Source organism: Globicephala melas, chromosome 18 (genome assembly GCF_963455315.2).
Source record: "Globicephala melas chromosome 18, mGloMel1.2, whole genome shotgun sequence".
Taxonomy (NCBI): Eukaryota; Metazoa; Chordata; class Mammalia; order Artiodactyla; family Delphinidae; genus Globicephala; species Globicephala melas.
Genome location: NC_083331.1, coordinates 9,435,406 through 9,455,585, shown reverse-complemented (window position 1 = coordinate 9,455,585; position 20,180 = coordinate 9,435,406). Strand labels below are relative to the sequence as shown.

General features: G+C 41.1%; 1 protein-coding gene across 3 annotated transcripts in view; it reads left to right on the top strand.

The window, feature by feature from the left end:
- STARD13 (StAR related lipid transfer domain containing 13) overlaps positions 1-20,180 on the top strand; it is a 320,629-nt gene that overhangs the window by 129,474 nt on the left and 170,975 nt on the right. Inside the window, exon 1 of one of the 3 annotated variants that reach the window (XM_030882525.2) lies at positions 18,956-19,217. The exons of the other annotated variants lie outside the window; for them this stretch is intronic. Coding sequence (XP_030738385.1) covers positions 19,049-19,217 — 169 coding nt within the window. The 5' untranslated portion in view covers positions 18,956-19,048. Of the gene's footprint in view, positions 1-18,955; positions 19,218-20,180 lie in introns of those variants that run through there. 3 annotated transcript variants of the gene reach the window in all.

The following is a 20,180-nucleotide window of genomic DNA, read 5'->3' as shown; positions in this document are numbered from 1 at the left end:
CAGCAGCCGTGGCTCACAGGCCCAGCCGCTCCGCGGCATGTGGGATCTTCCCGGACCGGGGCACGAACCTGTGTCCCCTGCATCGGCAGGCAGACTCTCAACCACTGCGCCACCAGGGAAGCCCTATAAGCTCTATTCTTGCATCCATCCCAGGCATGTCCACTCCTGCTGTATTTTCTCCATACACTGTGTTTCATTTATATATTTAGGAACATTTTAGTTAGAATAATCAAAGGAAGAAATAAACAACAGTTAATTGGGAAATGGACTAATTCTAGAGCCACAGTGGCGGTCATCATAGGAGGAGATGGCTGTGATATAATTGTTCTTCCTCCAGTGACCATCAATAGAGTGGGTTTTGCCAGATCTCCTGAAGCAATTGCTACTATAAAGCTCCATGTGGAGCAGGACTATTGTCCCTCCAAATATAGACCCTCTATGTTTGAGGGCCAAGAAATTCAATGTCAGAATGAAACAATGGAAGTCTGCCCAGAAACTTCTGTAAAAAACGATCCCTTTGATAAAACTGACTAATAAAGAAACACCACAATTGCTCTTTTACCAGTAATCGTTTTAAACATTTGATTATAAATGAAAATTTTGTGGTAGCTTGTGACCAAGAAGATTCACATTTTTATGTATGCTTCCCAAAGGGAGAGATGGTAGGTATAGTATAAGCACAGAAAGAGGAACATAAAATGTGAAGCCCTAATGCCTAGCTCAGGCTTTAGTAGATGCAGGGCCTACTGCTAAGATACAGATAGAGAGAATATATGCCAACCTTTAAACTGGGTCTGAAGCCCTCCCCAAATTGCTCATGGGTGACGAGGCCTGCCTGTGTATTTCCATAGAATCTTGTGCTTTAATATATTGTAATACTAGAGGGTACCTTAACTGTTGTTATTTGTTGTCTTCCCCATGTAGGGGAGGTCTACATCTTATTTCTTTATGCTCAGTACTTAGCATAGTGCATGGCACATAGTGGGTACTCACTAAAAATAAATAAAAAATAGTTGTTAAATTAATGAATATTCCTGTTGGTAAAAAATTTATCATCCACATGGATATGTTTTAACTATAAGGACATATACAGCTGATTTGCTGTCTACTCCCTAAGGTGAATTTTATGTTCTTGATAAATAAGTTGTACATTTGTTTTTGTTTTTTAATTTTATTTATTTATTTTTTGGCTGCACAGCACATAGTTCCCCGACCAGGGATTGAACCTGTGCCCCCTGCATTGGAGGCACAGAGTCTTAACCACTGGACTGCCAGGGAAGTCCCAAGAAGTGGTATGTTTACTCTGTGTAAGGTGTTCTGCTAATCACTGTGGAGGATACAGAGAATAAAAGATGTAAGACTCCACCTACCCCTAATTTTATCCCCAGGCTTGTGTGGAATGCTCCTCTTTAACTCACCCTGAATCATCATCTGTCAGTTCTTTGAGGGCTTAGTGACTGTGGTACAGGAATAGGTGCTCATTAAATGTCTGGTGAAGGAATGGATAAATGAATCTACCTGGTGCTTGTGGGCAATTTGACATCAAAAGCTTGGGGCTAACAGCTATCAGTGTAATGATGAAATACTTGAAGCTCTCATGGGCTTTTTTTGTCAGCTGATTGTGGTCAACATTCTTAACATGTAACTGCAGTAGAAGCTCCTTGAAGGCAGGATATTAACTATTTTGATCTTATTCATCATTGTATTCTCAGTAAATATTTGCTGAGTTAATGAAGTTTTGAATGTTTCGAGTCTTTGCAGAGAAAATTTGAAAAGTTAACAAATAACAGTGATAGAAAACACAGAGTCAAAGAGAAATAAAATGTTTTGGGGGGCTCACTGTAGTCAAGATCATGTCTTGCAGGGGTGCGATACTTTTATAAATAAAATTTATAAATTTTAATCATATTTTGGATAGATCTTGAAGAGACAGAGTTTCAACAGGCGTAGATGTCCAGGAGAGGACTGACTTCTCCCTTTTTTTTTAAACTCTTATTTCAAAGTTACAAAATTCCTTGATTCAGAGACATGGAGTTTAAAAATTATACAGAATTCTTATCTTTAGGTCTGCAGAGAAAATCAGTTATTTTTAAGGTGATTTTTTTTTTAAATCACATGGAATGTTGATAAACATTTTTTTTGAGATTTAAAAGAGAGGGGTTTCAGAATTTAATCATGAAATTAATGTTAAGTACTAAAACACATTCCTGTAACGCTTTAAGCTATTTTAGTACCAATGAAAGACTTTAGCCCTTTTTTTAGAACTAAAGCCCATTAAAATCAATAAGATCTTTAAGAAAAATAATTTTACTTTTAGTGATAAATCATAGTAAAAAATATGATGCCTAAAATATTCACCTAACCATGTAAGACATCTGTGTCTCTGCAGCAAGATCAAAACCCTCAAAATTAAGGGCCTTTGAACCCTGCCTGTGTCTATAGTTAACAGATTTCACAACCTGGGAAAGTCCACAAACTCATCTTCCTTGTTGATGAAAAGAGGGGCTTATATGAGAACTGTGCCTCTCAAGCTTTAATGTGCCACTGACCACCTGCAAACCTTGTTAAAATGCAGATTCTGATTTAGTATGTCTGGGGCAGGGCCCAAGATTCTGCATTTCCAGCAAGTTCCCAGGTGATGCCCACGTTGCTGGGTTTTGACCCCACTGTGAGTATCAAAGGATTAGAAATCTTTTGCTTTCTGCTGCCCCAGGATCCTAGGTAAGATTTCCAGCGTGAAAAGTTTGTTATCAGACATAACCTGGAATTATGGTTCAACTACAAAAGGCTTCTGGAAGTCCTTCTCACTGAATGTGCCCAGTGCTTGGCATTACTTTACCACTTCGACTCATAGGAATAATTTTTCCTGGCACATAGTAGGTGTCTTTGGCACATAGTAGATTCTTCTTCCTTCATTTCTCCCTGACAAGTGCCAGATCATAGTGGTAGTTAAATACCAATACTTAATATAATATGCTTTTTGTGACTTTAGGCTCCTTTAGGAATCTGGCCAACAGTTATTGTATCATCCGTCAATCATAAAATCTAATAATAATTTCTTGAGCCCTACTGGGTATAATGGACATAGTATAGACTGTATAATGCAAGGTATATATCATTATGCTTTATTTGCAGATGAGGATACTGAAGCTAAGAGAGATATAAGTAAAGTCTAGGGCCACCTAACCAGTAAGAGTGGCCAAGATTTGAACCTAAGTCTTGCTGGGTCCCAAGCTTTGGTCTTTCTACTATACCACACTGCCTCTCTGAGGGAGGCACAAGACTGGAAAGAGGAAGGTTCAAAGATGTGCATGGCATATTATGGGCTTCTAGAACTTTTTAATATAAGATCACTAAGAGATAATACAAAGCATCTCCAAATGAAGTACTCAGTGATTATTTCAGAAATAAGTTTTGTGGTAATGCAGACGTGAAAGGAAGCTGTGTGTGCAAGAATGGCTTGGAAAGGCTTCCCAAAGAAGGGGGCCTTTGAGTCAGGTCTTGAAAAATGATTCGGAATTGAAAGAGCAAAGAAGGGAGCATCACAGACGGTGGGGACAGAGGTAGAATCACTTTCCTTCCAAACATGAAAATTTTTAAGGCTTTTTCAGGCAATAAGAAGGGCGTCCGCCATGACAGACCATTAATGCCAGACTGAAGAATTTGGATTTCATCCTTTTATGAGTGGGAGACCTCTTGATGTTTATAAATAATATGTCAGAACTATACTGTAGAAAGAATAATATATCAGAACTATACTTTAGAAGGTAACTCTGGCAACTAGGTATGTGAAAAACTAGAGCTAGAAGAGTCGGGAGGCAGCAAGATAGATGGTTAGTTTTTTCATCTGTAAAATTAGGAAAAAATACTACCTCATAGGGTTGTTTTGAGAATTAGATGAGATACAGCATGTAAAGCACTTAAAATGGTGCCTGGCCCATAGTGTTAAAAAATGTGAACTATCATGTCAGCTAGGTGTGAAGGCGAATTAGCCTAAATTCTGTATTTATTTACGCTCAACTTTAGAGTTAGTTCTTCCCTTAAAGAGCCTCTTAGTATAGCGTCAGGCATATTGAATGTCGTCACTGCTAGGTAGTGTGACAAGTGTCACCATTATTTTCCTCTTTTGCTCTTCCTCCAGGCAGGTGTGCATCTGTGTCATCTTTTCTCTAACTTTACTGTCACAGGGCAGCACAATGACTCTCCTTTGGCTTAATGTTGCTTTGTGGCTTGTATCAATCTTTCCTCCACTAATTCTGCCCCAGTTACTACATGAGAAGGCTTCCTGAGCATGCGCTCTGCTTGGAATGAAAGAAGGGCTGTGATTCTGAGAACAATTTTAAAATAAATGGGTGAGTCCAGGTTTTCTAAGAAAAAGAAACTCAAGGTGGAAATTCCCTGCAGAAGAATTTGACTGGGAGTGACATTTGACATATATCAGCAGCTTTGGGTTTTCATAGGTTAGTCCTGATTTTAAACCAAGACTTCACATACTGAAGTAAAAGGTATACTAGACATATTTAGTTAGAACAGAGTCCAGTCCAGAAGAGGAGAGAGAGAAAAGATATGGTGTGGGGGAGGAGGGATAAAGTAACAGTCAAGTCACCAGGTCCCCAGGCTTCATCCTCACTGAGTAGTCAGATCCTCTTCTGAAGATCACTTCATTTTCTCACATACAGTGTGAAAATACCATTTGTGTATGTGCCTTTCATCCAGCATTCCATTCTACCAAAATTTATTATCTACTCCTGTGGGCCAGGCACTAGGCTAAGTGCTGTGATACAATAATGAGCAGAAATACACATAGTTCCTGCCTTCAAAGAATGTACAGACTAGGGGCATAGACAGATATTAATCAAATAATCTCCCCCCCCAAATATTATAATGCAACTATGTCAGAAGCTACAAGGGAGAAGTACATGTGCTACATAGGGCAACAGGAAAAGTGTCCTTGAGGAAAGGAGTGTTGAGCAGTGGTGGCTTATGCCACACTGGGGGTAACTGGTGTTATAGCCCAAGAAGAGGGAACTGCGTGTTCCATTGCCTTGGAAGGAAGGCCAGTGTCCCGGGAACACAGAGCAAGAAGGAGGATGTGACTATTGAGGCTGCAAGAGCAACTGGGGGAAAAACCAAGCCAGGCCTGACAGGTCTTTTCAAAGGATTGTCTTAAAGGGCTGTTGCCATCATCAAGTGAAACAAAGAGCCTAAATTTATAATCCAAAATCTTTAAAAATTATACAATTCTGAACAAATGGAAGGCAATTTAATTATAATCATGAGTATTGTGCCTCTGAGTTATACTAAGAGAATTGTTCCAAATATCATTATATAGCTTACAATAAGCATTTATTCTACTCATGGAATCAAAGAACAAAATTTGGCTGTATAATGGGTCATAAAATCCTCTCCAAAGAAAAGTCTAGGCCTCCACCCGTTTGATACATATAATGTCGGTGATTTCATAGAATCATAAACTTAGTTTGGACCTTCCTCGCTACCCTGTAACATTTCCAATGTGGCTGATCACACTGAAACTGAGATCCTCTAAGCATGAGGACCTCCTAGCTATCAGAGGCAACTTATTCTATCTTTGTACTTTGAACCTGCTTCAAATTTCTCACTCATATTTTGGGTCAAAACCTGTAAAATAAGGGCAAGGGGGTGGGGGGATGCTAATCTCACAGTGCGCCAAGCGCTTCACATCCACAATCTAACTTAACCCTTACAAGAGCCTTATGAGGCCTAACCTCAGTTTTACAGATGAGAAAACTTAGATGCAGAAAATTGAGCTAATTTGTATTTGTCCAAGCCCATGTAGTAAATAAGTAGCAGAGCCTGACTATGAATACAAGCTGACTTGACTCCAAAGCCACAGTTCTAAGTGTTCTAGAACTATATTTTAGAGCCACTTAAAAAATATTTTGATAGTTACATCATCTTTTGAAAATCTGATGAAATCCAAAGACCTATGCTCTAAAAAGGTGAAAATATGCACAACATTTTGCAAACAGCGTCAGTTTTGGAGACTCACAGATCATAAGGAAATATACCCATGCTATTGTATTTGTTGGTTACCACATTAGCTTCATTAGGACAGAGATCACTGTCTGTCTTAATCATTGATGCATTCCCAGCACTAAGAACGTTGCCTGGCACAGAGCAGGAGCTCAAAAAATAGTTCATGAATAAAATTGATTCCAAATGCTTGGGCCCATTCACCTAATTACTTAGAGCAGGAGGATAAAAGTACAGTATGGAGGGGCTGGCTTGGTGCAAAGTTCAAGAGAACCACAGAATGACTTCCAAACCCTGATTGTGGACCCCAAGGGACCTTCTGAGTCCAGAGTTGAGAAATTATAGGCCAAGTTTGTTTTGTTTTGTTTTGCTTTTTAACTTTAAAATCATTTTCTCTTCCTCTACTCTCAGAAAAGGATATTGTCTTTAATAATTTCTTTCTAAGCTAGAATTTTAAGTACACTAGTAAAAATAGCCCTTCTGAGTAAGTTTTCGGGAAGTATTTGGATAAAAGTGCATAGACCACTTTATCCGACTGCTTCCTAGTGTCACCACTATATTATTTAAATGGATTTTGCTTGTTGTTGGGGAAGTGAGAACTTTAATATGCTTATGTATATCTCTAAAGCTGAAGTAAATATCAGCTCTTGGTAAATAACTGTAAGGATATTTTATGTTATTTCTCTCAGGTTTTAAAATAGCTGAAAAGAGGGCTTCCCTGGTGGCGCAGTGGTTGAGAGTCCGCCTGCCGATGCAGGGGACACGGGTTCGTGCCCTGGTCTGGGAAGATCCCACATGCCGCAGAGCGGCTGGGCCCGTGAGCCATGTCCGCTGCTCCTGCGTGTCCGGAGCCTGTGCTCTGCAACGGGAGAGGCCACAACAGTGAGAGGCCCGCGTACTGCAAAAAAAAAAAAAAAAAAGCTGAAAAGATAGTTTCCTATACCTAAAGATTCGGTCTGTGCAGTTGGTAGTTCTTAGCACTCCTATTGAATCTTGCCCAAAAGGCAACATTCAAGAAGTATGATACAAAATCCTTTTTCAACGAGTTTTTCTTGGTTCAGATGAACTGATAATCATATATACTTGCTTCCCTTATGTGTATACAAGATAAGTAATATATATACATATAAACCCATCTACATGAGGAAAGGGAAACCTTAAGAGACTAAAACAGTCAGTAAGTGGTAGAGCTGGGATGCTATTTGGTGCTTTGCAACAGGAGAGAAATATGATGAAAGTGGTATCCTGAGAAGCTAAACGTTCTGTGGTGTTCAGGATAGATGGTATTCAGGAGGCAGGGTTAGACAGGGACACAAGTTGGACTGTCAGAATCGTCTAGGCAAGAGGGCTGGTCCCTACATGGTGGAGGCAATAACACAAGAAGGAATGGATGTGAGAGACATTTTGAAAAGGAAATCATAGATTTTTTTGTTTGTTTTCTCTCTTGTTCTCTTTCTCTTTTGAACACTGAGGTTTTGCCTAATACTGTGGGAGTCACTGAGGAAGTTCAGGCCATGTTAGACAGTATGCAGATTTTTCTTGTCTATGTCTGCCATCTGTGAGACACAGAGGCAGCTGGAAGTAAGGTTAAGTCTGAGGCTTCTTCTCCACACCTCCTGACGTGAATCGTTGGTTAGGCTTGATCCCCTTATTATAAAAGCAATATAATTAGTCATGTGATAGAATATTTGGAAAATGGAAATTTAAAAGAAATCATCCATAATTCTACCATCCTAAAAATGGTCATAATTATTTTTTTGGTGTGTTTCCTTCTAACCTTTTCGTACTATGCATTAAAAAAAATTTTTTTAAATTGTAATCGTAGTATATACCACACCATTTTGTGCCCTACATTTTTTTTAAAATATAAATTTATTTATTTATTTTTGGCCGTGTTGGGTCTTCGTTTCTGTACCAGGGCTTTCTCTAGTTGTCGCAAGCGGGGGCCACTCTTCATTTTGGTGCGCGGGCCTCTCACTGTCGCGGCCTCTCTTGCTGCGGAGCACAAGCTCCAGACGCGCAGGCGCAGCGGCCATGGCTCACGGGCCTAGTTGCTCCGCAGCATGTGGGATCTTCCCGGACCAGGGCACGAACCCGTGTCCTCTGCATTAGCAGGAGGACTCTCAACCACTGCGCCACCAGGTAAGCCCCAATGTACCCTACATTTTTTTTTTTTCTTGGCGGTACGCGGGCCTCTCACTGTTATGGCCCCTCCCGTTACGGAGCACAGGCTCCGGACGCGCAGGCTCAGCGGCCATGGCTCACGGGCCTAGCCGCTCCGTGGCATGTGGGATCTTCCCGGACCAGGGCACAAACCCGTGTCCCCTGCATCAGCAGGCGGACTCTCAACCACTGCGCCACCAGGGAAGGCCCAATGTACCCTACATGTTTTTTTTTTTTTTTTTTTTTCTTGGCGGTACGCGGGCTTCTCACTGTTGTGGCCCCTCCCGTTACGGAGCACAGGCTCCGGACGCGCAGGCTCAGCGGCCATGGCTCACGGGCCCAGCCGCTCCGCGGCACGTGGGATCTTTCCGGACCAGGGCACAAACCCGTGTCCCCTGCATCAGCAGGCGGATTCTCAACCACTGCGCCACCAGGGAAGCCCCTGTCCTACATTTTTGATTTGCAACAGTACACTGATTAACAGAATGCCGCGGGACTAGATTTTCTAAGGTAAAACGTACTGAGAAACAAGCCAAGGCCAAGGACAGCCCTTGAGACCCCCAAAGTCAGGGAATGAAAGAGGGTATTTTAAGTTAATCAAATATTGAGAGTAGCTTTTGATATGTTCAGGCCTTCTGTGCAGCAAACAAATTTTTGGTGCTTAGTATTTTCCTGTGATTGATTAGTGCTGAGTCATCTTGGTGGAGCGGCATAAGGAGAAGGTAGCCACGCCCGGCTATCTCTGTTGTACTCGGTCTGTTTAAACAGGTTTGTGTCATAAGACACAGTGTTATTATGATGTGCTCTCAGAGGTTGGCCAGAGGCGACTGTGTGCTTTGTTAAACATCAAGCTCTGGAGAAATAATAACATGAGAAATCTCAGGACAGCCTCTATATATTTGTGTACACACATATATTCTCTATCAGAAAAATACACCCCATCCTACCCCCAGAAAGGCCATACAAAGGCCATACAGGCATAAAAGCCAAGCAATGCCCTTTTCTTCCCTTAATTCAAAGGAGCACCAGGATAAGGAAACTTCAAGGGAAGCTACTATTGATATAGGTTTAGAAACCTGCTTTGCTTTTAAAAGTAGAATTGTACCAGGACTTCCCTAGCGTAGTGGATAAGAATCCACCTACCAATGCAGGGGACACTGGTTCGAGCCCTGGTCCGGGAAGTACCCACATGCCGTGAAGCAACTAAGCCCGTGCGCCACAACTACTGAGCCTGAGCTCTAGAGCCCATGAGCCACAACTACTGAGCCCGCATGCCAGAATTGTTGAAGCCCGGGCGCCCAGACCCCATGCTCCGCAACAAGAGAAGCCACTTCAATGAGAAGCCCATGCACCATAAGGAAGAGTAGCCCCCTCTCGCCACAACTAGAGAAAGCCCGTGCTCAGCAACGAAGACCCATTGCAGCCAAAAATAAATAAATTAATTTTTTAAAAAGGTAGAATTGTACCAATTTTGAAAGATGATTAGACAAAGGGTAGCTTGTTTCCCAAAGCCAGAGTAGCATCTGATGGGTAGATTCAGGACTTCATACTGTTGCTGCCTTCCCCGGCAGATCCCTCTTCCTTCTGCCCAAGCCTGTAACTCCTGAATTCAGTTTGCCTCTTAGTTCTTTACCATTATCCATCATAGTCCTTCTTTTAAAAGGACTATTACCTCCAGGAAATAGCCGCAGCAGAGAGGTATCCCCTGACTTTAGAGCTTCGGTGGAGACAAAGGGACAAGAGTCAAGAGGAATATTGATGGAAAGGTGTGTCCTTCCAACTTGAGTCTTAGAATCTGAGAGTCTCTATGATGCAGCAATTTGGGATACTAATCTCTCAATAACTGGAGAAGGGTGTCTAGCATAGGAAATTACTTATGCATTTTTTTTCTCTTCATGAGCATTTCCCCCCCAATATCGTCTCTCCCTCCTTCTCTCCCAGCCCTGCATCTCACCCAGCTCTGTATCTCGCCAGCCTCAGCACTACTTTTTCTGCTGTGTGTGTGAGTCTACTCTTGTTCCGATTTAGCTGACCCTACTCTGCTCCCACAGGCACCCTCTGAGCACCTCTGTTGTAGCACCTGTAATGCAGCCCTGTAATTGTAACTACCCTCAACTTTTCCTATTATAAATCATACTGTTGAGAAGAGGAGCAGTGTCTTATTCATCTTTGTACATTTGGTGCCTAGCACGAAATATACCTTAGAAATATTTCACTATGAAAGGGTGAAAGAAGCTGTAACATGAGTTAATTAGTGGCTTTGTTTCTATTTATGACAAGATACCAGCAAAAAAATCATATTTTAATTATACCAGAAGCACCTTTGGTCAAATCATTCTTCCCAACCTAAAAGAGGTCCCTCCTCTTGTTGCCCAGCCATAAGCACTGAAATTTGTCTTCCCAATCACCTCCAAGTTCCATTGATACCCATATCTAGGGCTCTAGAGAGCTATGTTGCTACCTTCTCAAATTCTTAGTGCTTCTCTCTGTATGGGATGTGTTCTAATGTCATTCCTCCTCCTGGCAGCACTTTCAGTTCTTTAAAATATAGATTAGTGGTCTTATGTTAGGAATAAAGAGGGAAAATAGTCTATCATATTCTTAGTGTACTGAGCTGAATTTATCCAAGAAGGCATATGTGGTTTAACTATATAAACAGTGTGATTGCATTATTAATCCTGCAGTCTTATTCCTCTTCAGTTTGTGGGCCATGGTTATTACCAAACTTTACTTAGTACATAACTGTTGCATGACACCAGGTGGGAAGCAATTATATATAAAAATGGACACTGGATCCAGGGCAGCAGGTCATTGTACAATTTTTTTTTTCTTTTCTTTTTTTTTTTTTTTTTTTGTGGTGAAAATACAGCATTTATTGCAGGGCACCATTCAAGGAGAATGGGTGGGTCATGCTCAAAAGACCTGACCTCCTTTGTGTTCAGGTTTCAGGGAAGGGTTTTTAAAGGCAACATTAGAAGTGAGGGTTGCAGGGTGCCTGATCAGCTCATGGACATTCTTCTGATTGATTGGTGATGAGGTAACAGGATGATATTTTAGGAATCTCAGTTATCAACCTTCTGGTTTCAGCATACCATCTTAATAATGGTGTGCCTTTCAATGGGCAGTCTCAAACGTTTACAAAACAGATACTTTGGAGCATCAATAAAGAATTTCCCAAAGGATTCATCATAGGATTTCTTTAATGAGCAAGTTTCCCTTTCATATCCAAATTACAATTTGAGTCAACATAAAGAAAATATATTCACTGTTGTTCAAGACAGAGAAGGAGATTATAGAATCAAATCTGATGCAGATGAAGATAAGCCTCTAATAAGTCTCTAAGAACAGACAAATTCCACGTAAGGGACTGAAAGATCCTGTCTAATAATCTAAGCAATTCTTTTAAAAAAAAAGAAAAGAAACACCCCAAGTTAGCAATTACATGTATTTTCGATCAGGGCAAAAATATATAGGTTCTAGAAATACCAGACAATAAATTAATTTAAATCTCCTGGAAAATTTTTTAAAGAATTATTAAAAGATGTTTATGAGCATGAAGAAATAGAGGTGGTTGATAACCCAGATGCAGAATGGGTCCATGAAGAACACTTGGCCCAATGGTGTTCAACTTTTTAATTGAAGGCACAACAGGCATGCTTAAAAATTTGAGGCTGATTCAAAGCTAAGGAAGATAGATTAATTTTTTTATGCCCTTCAGCCTCTCTCTGTGGAGAAAGGGTTGCTCATTTCCTCCAGGCTCCCTATTTTCACAAGGGACTTGTGAAAATTAAATTGTCCTCTGTTTGATGCTCAAAGCATATACTTTTGCCCCTAAACAACAAAGCAAAGTATGTGCATTTCAGGCTCCTTTTGGAGGAAAAAACCTTGAATCATCTGCTGTCCAGTCCTTATCCAATCCAAGTTGTTGTAGCAACAGCATATTGCCTAACATATATGCATTCACTCCTCTAGACATTCTAAATTTTATCCTTGGAAAAATTCAGATCATCGTTTATTCAATTTTTTACTCAATCATTTATTCAATCAACCGCTATTGATTTCCTCCTATGTGCCAGGCCTTGTGGTGGGCACATAGGATGTGCATGAAATAAACCTGGTCCAGACACGACAGTCTACTGGGAAGGTAAGGCAACGTATAGGTTAACGAGCAAATAAATAGGTAATTACAAATTTAGAAAGTGCTATAGAGCCAACACATGGGGTGCTGCTTCCGCTTAGGTAAAGTGAACAGGATGGCCCATCTGAGACTGCATGACTTAAGATGATGCTTGAAAGCTGAGAAGGAGCCAGCTATGGGAAGGGCTCCATGAAGAGCATTCCAGGCTGAGGAGTAGCACGTAGAAAGAAGACGCTAAGGCAGCCAGGTCTAGAGAAAGCTAGTGGGGAGACTGTGATGAGGTGGGAGTGGTGAGCTGGGAATAGAGCACGCAGGACCCCGTGGGCCAAGTAAGAAGTCTGGATTTTTTTCCAGGTGCAATAGAAAACTTGGAGTATTTTAATCAGGGAAGTGATACGATTCAACACATAGTTTAAAAGATCACAGAGACTAGCATACTCAAACCATGTTTTCTGAGGTGCCCTCCTAGAATTAATTTTCCTATATAGTGCTTTGTTATCATACTATTATGGACACTGAAGTGTCAGTTAAGAAACCATGGACTAAGGTTTGTTACCATATCCAATGTCACTGAGGATGCTGATTCTTTGTGAGGACCCAGGAAAATTTTCCCTGGGGGTCTCAATATCTGGTGATGTGTGTTTATCTTGAATCACTGCTTTGTTTTTATCTTATGAATATGTTAAATCTCATAACTGATCTTGTTTCCCTTTTGGCTTGTCTGTTAGGAATCTTAAGCCACATTTTCAGCCACCTCCTGCAAATATACAGGGTTGTGTGGCTTGTATGTCTGTGAACTTGGCTTTCTTATGTTTCCACCTTTCCTTTACCTTTTTCCAAACACACTTAACTGTTTCTTTTATACTTTTATAATGGAGGTATTTTCATTAGCTACCTTAAAGAACAAGGCAGAATTAAATAGTTGGAGGAGAAAATCAGGAATTAAAAATATCTTAATAAATTTAAAGACCTGTTCTTAAGTTTGAAAGTTCATTTGTTAAGTACAGGATAGAGAACACTCATTTAACACAGATTTTATGAAGACACAGAAACACCACTTAGACTGACTCTAACACAGTCTGAGGTGATGGAGATAGCCTCCCACACAGCACTTAACATTGGTGTAATGGTGAGTTTTCTTTCTGTTTGCCCTGGCAGACTGTCCCTTGAGGCAAGGACCACATCGCATTCACCATTATATCTTTCATACTTACTGCAGTGCTGTGCAGGCATTCAATTACTTAATTCAAATTAATACCATGCTGAATTAATGATAGAGTAAATATAGATTAAAAAAATAAAACCTCTCATTATCTCAGACTGGATCAGCAAGAGTGCAATCCCTTGAGTTCAGGAGGTACCCACACACTATGCCATATACTACTGTGCTTGGCCATATCTAGAGCTCTAAGTTTAGGGTAGGAGCAATATTTTTAAAGAGATACTGACAGACTGGAGCAGATCCAAAAGACAGCAGTCAGTTTGCTGAATAGTTAGAAGATGTGTGGTTTGATGGAAAGGAATGTTTAGCATGTGAAAGCAGATTCTTATAAGGGACAGGTTGGCCTTCTAAAAATGTCTGAAGAACAGGCATATGGAAGAAGGAATAGATTTGTCCTAATTCCAGATGACAGAATTAGAGCCAATGGATGGAAATTATAAGGAAAAACTTTCTTAAACATCTTGTAGTCCTCAGTGAGATAATATCCTTCACATATGTTGGGTAAAGCATTCATTAATTGATCTGACCGTGACTTGTATAATAGGTGAGTGGTTGGATTAGAAGATGTTTAATATCCTTTTCAAATCCAAGATGTAAAAACTTTATGCCCATAGTAGTTGCAATGAACAAATGGATTGCTTATTAGCATGTAACAAGCTAATCTAATTGATGTGCCACGTAACCACTATTTACCGGTATTAACATGACTGTTAATACTAAAGGTTTTGCGTTAGTCATGAAAATGTTTCCAAAGGCAATAGGTTTTGACAGGGTGAGAGAGTAGGAAATCACACAGTTGCAGATCTTTGAAACAACTTATAAAAGTGAAAGAATTTTGGTTTGGCTGCAATGGATGGGTGTGGGCAAAGAGCCCAGGACAAGTCAGACCAGATCGCTGGCCATAGGAACTGGAGCTGATGGTTGGCTATGGTCCCCAGGGGATGGAATGAGGGCAGAGAATGTGCTCGCAGAGGCCTGCAAAGGTGAAGTTAACTAAAGAGAGTAGCGAGGGCTGAGAGGCAAAAAAACAAAATCTATTACCACTCACAAGTCTTTGCAGTAGGATCTGGACTCCAAGTGGGAGACACGGCCTAGAGGTGGAGAAACTGAGTCAGAAGAGAATCCCCTCTGAAACCTTTTGTGGAGGGTCCTGGTCACGGCTGCGAATGTTAGTATTTTTGGCTGGCCTGCATTGGTCCTTGGGCATGTGGTGTATGTATGTTGAAAAGGTTTATTGACAAAGAGCGGGGCACATACATCGCGAACCAATTAGTAGAGATTCTCAAAATGAGCTTCAGAGCCCACAGGAAGGCTTTGACATTAGCCCACAACCTTTGGATTCAAGTAATTTAAAAGCAGCCCTCCAGATCGGTTCTGCTTTTTTTCTACTGACCACTTGTATCTCAAACATTTTCCTACTTGGCAGAACTACCTTGGCTCCCTCTGCACAGGCTGACGAGGAGGCTGGAATGTGTGTGAAGGAATAGAAGCAGCAGCAGACAGATGAAAGCACAGTGAGCCATTCCTGGCTTCTGTAAAAGCGCTCCTCGCTTTCTGCCATGTGTACACAAAATTCCATTGAGCGCTAATCTGGGATCATCTATCAAAAGACTTAAAATTTTTAAATACCAAAAGTTTTGTTTAGAGGTCAAATTTCGGAGTTTTGACTGTATTTGGAGTGTGTGCATTGGGAAGAAATGCCACAGAGGAGGCCAGGCAGTACACAGAGTTAGCCTTGAGGATGAGCAGAAAGCAGAGGACAAACAGTCTACCCTTCAAAAAAGGAGTTGTTAAGCAAAGAGATGGTCAGGCTGCCTCTTCACTTCAGTATTGGGGAAGGGATGGGTGGGTCTCCAGTTCTTGGTCTTTTACTCCAGAGAGGGCCCATGGTTCTCACTGGTTAGTTAAAGGCTCTGGGCTATGTACCTTACTCTAAAGACACCTCGATCTCAACCACCACAAGAATTTAGTCATCCTATACCTATATTTCCACCCCGCTATCACATACAATTAAATAGGATTAAGATGATTTTCAGTACATTCTTCCGAAAATTTTCTCCCTTATCCAATTTCCCCAGCACGCTTTTAGTGCCACAGTTTTTCCTTCCCTGTCCCTCGTGTGTAACAGTGGAAAGAGTTAAAATATCATCAGCTCGGAGATACACAGAGACTCTACACTTGGTTGTTATATGACCTGGGACATTGCTTCACCTCTGGGAGTCTTAATTTCCTTTTCCACAAAATAGGATAGCACAAAGGGTTGCCGTGGAGATTAATTAAAGGCATGAAATGTAAATAGCATAAGGCTTAGCACTCAGTAGGTGCTTCGCACTGTCAGCCACCCTCCCTTTTCCATTCCCCCTGTTCACTGTTCTTGTTGGCTCCCAATATTCATCTGTTTATCCCATCCCTGAAATAGTCTGAGTGAAGATTCTTCTTGATGACCAAATTAGGAGAGAGGAAAAGTAGTTGAAAACTAAAAACTGGTACCATCCATTTTTCTCATTTTTGAAGGAACTGGAATGGAGGAAATCCAGCATCTTGGGTTTTCAGCACTCCCTCCCTCTCTCTGGTTCCTTTGGTCCTCACTCACTCACCAGTCAAGAGCAAGAGCTCTCTCCACGAGATGCATGGAGGACATTTCAGCCCAGGGAAGATTGTCAGCAGTTTCTTGATTTTACATTTACAACAAGCAGAACAGAACTGTCCACCCAGTGGTGATTCTTCTAACACTGGGACCAAATGATGAAAACAATTCATTGAAAGGGCTCAGATCTCATAGCAATACGTTAGCATAAAACAAGGCGATAATGATGCTAATGAGAAAATAATGTTACCTATCTGCTTTAAATATGGTATTTTGGACACAAAGTGGCAAAACCACGGTGACTAGTTGCATGGGTTTATAGATACTACTACCTTAACCATAAAAAATAAGTTGGACATGACACAGGGAAGACAAAGATGTTGGTACATGATCCTTCGTAGATCCCTTCATTAAAAATCAGACTGATTTTTAGAAAAATTGGGCTTTACGCTAAGCTTTCTTTTAATTAGGAAATTCAAATTCTTCTTTTTTCTCCCTAATTTACATTCAATTCTTGTTCTTCATTGCCATCTCCTATGAAATACTATGTTTCATGTTGTTGTATCTGCTTATATATATCAAAGAATACATATTTACGATCTTGATGTTTTCAGAACAAAACACCTCAGGACTTTCAACATGTTCATGTATTCATTATTATGCAAAAAGGAGGCATGGTGAATTTTCTTTTTTTTTTTTTAAATAGTAACCTGGCCAGGATACAGTGCAGTGCTTCTCAGGAAGAATCGTTCCATTTACTTTTAAAATGCAGCCAAGTCAGTGTTAAACTCCAGGGTTGGCACTGGGAATGGTCAGTCTTTCTTTAAGTGTTATCCACAGCTAAAAAGCAACTACATATCATTTCCTGCCTTTTCCTTCCCTTTGCTTGGAAGCACATATGCAAAGTTCCCAAGTCCCATGATCCGCTCTTCTTTCTCTCTCTACACTTCTTCTACACTCTTCCACTGAAAAGTGATAACTGTCAGGTGTTTACGGCAGGGACGTCCCCAACACTGGACTATCAAACTGAAAGCATGTACACAAGGTGGCTGACATCAGCATCTCCATCAGATGGCAGCCAGTGCTGGATCTGAGCTTGGGGATTGGACCTCACAAGCATCTAATACTGCAGTGGAGTGCTAAGCCTGTCTGCCATTCATGCCCAGGCTTCTGGCATACCAGAGTCGCTAGATCTTAGATCCCTTTCACCATCCACAAAAGATCCCCTGGAATAGAAAAACTCTGATAAAATCCTAAATAAAAATGAAAAAGGAACACCCCTTTCCTTTCCTGCATCAACGCTGACTTGAAAACCTGACCCTTACTTACTCTTGCATAATTATCGGAAGAGGCTCACAATTGCCATGAGAGAGAGTACATTCCAGTGTAGGCCCTAGGGATCTTTATTAACGTGCTCATTTACCTAGTAAGATATTTACACGAAATGAGCTGCTTCTCAGAATTGCAAAGTTCCCGCAGGGAAAGATGTTAGGACTGACCACCGTTAGCCACAGCAGCAAGAATCGAGGACCTAATTTAAGTCCTGTTGAACTTTCAATTGAAAGTTTTTTATTATTAGGATTCCAAATCCCAGGCCAGACTATGTTTCAGTTTGAGACAGCCAAATATAAGAACAACTTGGCCTTATGCCTCTTTTCAAAGAACTTTATTCCCTCAGCCCCAGGTTCAGAATTTGATAACATGTTTTCTATGGACTTTTTTCCTCTTTACATCAAACAATGTTAAAGAGAAAAAATAGGGGAAAAATGCTAATTACCCCCATATGTATACTCGGATATGGCCAAGTGGAATTACTCACGTTTTCCTTAAACACACACTGTGGTTCCCCATCTCCACACATGTGGGCACAGACCCTCCTGCAAAGCCCTCCTCGGTCTCTGCCTGTCAGAATCCCACCCATTTTTTTAAAGCCCACCCAAATGTCTCTTCCTCTGTGTGGCCTGCTCTCGTCACCCCAGTCAAAAATAATATTGCTTCCTCTAATATTGCTCTTGTGTCTTTCTTGAGGCCCCTTTCACATAAGGCCTGTGTTATGTGTTTTTGCATAACTTCTCTATTGATCCCAGGCAGCTTGGCAACATCAGCATTGCATGGATCTGCATCTTTACAGTGATTCCTGGCAGTGTCTTAAATGTGAGAGGTACTTCAAAAGTACTTTACTTCTGGGTGATTAAAAATTGGAGAGGTGGAAAATTTAAAGGGGTAGATACTTAACAAATACACGTGTGCTCTTGCCTCTGCCAGTCTCATCTGTGAGAGCTCTCAGCTTCCCATGCAGAAGGGGCCTGGAGCGTATTTACTCAGGGCCTTAAAGCACTTGAAGTTCACTTTTCACTGGAAGAGCTTTATTTATTTCTTTGTAATGAAGGGTGGTAATTTATCCTAAGCTGTTTATGCTTATTTGAAATAGTTTTTCACATCCATCTTTTAGCTGCCTTGGAGAAGGCGAGTGTGCTTTCTCTAACCCTTACAACCAGAAAGATTGATTTCCTATGCCCAGGGCTTATTTTTCTTCTGCTGCCTTTCCTCTTCCCTCTCTCTTTTCCTTTGAACTCTTTCAGTGAGTGCTGCTTCTCGGGGCTTAGTCAGCTCAGAGGCAGGGCAGTACTCACATTGCCTTCCCGCATTGTGTGGGGATCAGAGAGGCTGGACCTGCCTCTCTCAGGGGCTTGGGGCCGACTTTGGACCGTCCCATCTCCTGTCTTCCTCTGATTGGCTCTGCGAGGTCACGTGAGGCCGGGGGTTGGAATTCTGAGTTGTGGCTTTTGGCACTCCTTTTTCTTTTTAAAAATCGCTGGGTCTGCTGAGCTCTGCTGGGCTGTATGCCTCGTTCTGTAACTGAGACTGAAGGCAGACGGAAACAGCCACAGGGCAGACTGAGGGCAAAAGAAAATCTGCCGGGATGTTCAGTCAGGGACCCAGGACCCCAGCTTCAGGTTGCTACTATCTAAATGCCATGACACCTGAGGGCCAGGAGATGTATTTGCGATTTGATCAGACTGCGAGACGCTCTCCTTACAGGATGAGCCGGATTCTAGCACGCCATCAGCTAGTGACTAAAATTCAACAAGGTGAGTCGCCGGTAGTGGAAGGCTGTTGCTAATTCTGATTTCTGTTGGCTCTCTTTCATGCTAACCCAGTTTTTAAAATTATTGTTTTCACTTTACAACATACGGATTTCTATGCCAAGCTGCGCACACCTTTCAGAAATAACTTAAGGCTGCAGTTTCAAGCAAACAGTGACAGCACTTAGCTGCCACATAACTCAACATAAAGTCCACAAAAAACTTCACGGTAGGACAGTGAATCATAAATTTCCAAGACTTATGTGTCTCTACAGAATAAATGAGACAGGTTTCCTCAGTATGTATTTTAGGAGCTTTTCATTTTTAAACGTGACAAGTTCCACACACTCTGTCACATTTAAAACTTGGACACTTGTTTATTTAATTAGGAGAGGGTGGGAAACTAACTTCCACCCTGCCTAGATTCTTTAGAACACTCTTAGTGACAGGAGAAAGTTAAAATTCTATTCTTAAGGGCCTTGGGCTGACAACCAGTGTCACATTCTCTGCCTATTTGTACGTTTATGTCAGCCGTTGCCACTGATTTGTTGATACTGTTTTTCTGGTAAAGGATAAGTGTCTGCTAATGTCAAAGCAAATCTTGTGACAGAAGCACCAGCTTTATAAGGCAGAGAGGAGAGGATATTGATTACAAGTTGTTACGTTTCCTTTTTATTCTCAGGGGGGAAAAAAAGTCACTAAAACTCATCATTCTCCAAAAATAGTTTAAAACATGCGCTTTATCTTAGGATAGGTTTGTAGAAAGTAGAAAGGTGAACATTCCTAAGAAACTTCCGTTGCCCATTTAAAAGACACACACACATACTACACATGTACAATAAGTTTATGAAGTTTATAATCACCCCCTCCCAGACTTCTAAATAACTAAATTATTATATTGGTGATACATAAGTTGACCAGGATATTCTAGAGCCATTATAAAGGTACAATTTCCACTTAAATAAATAA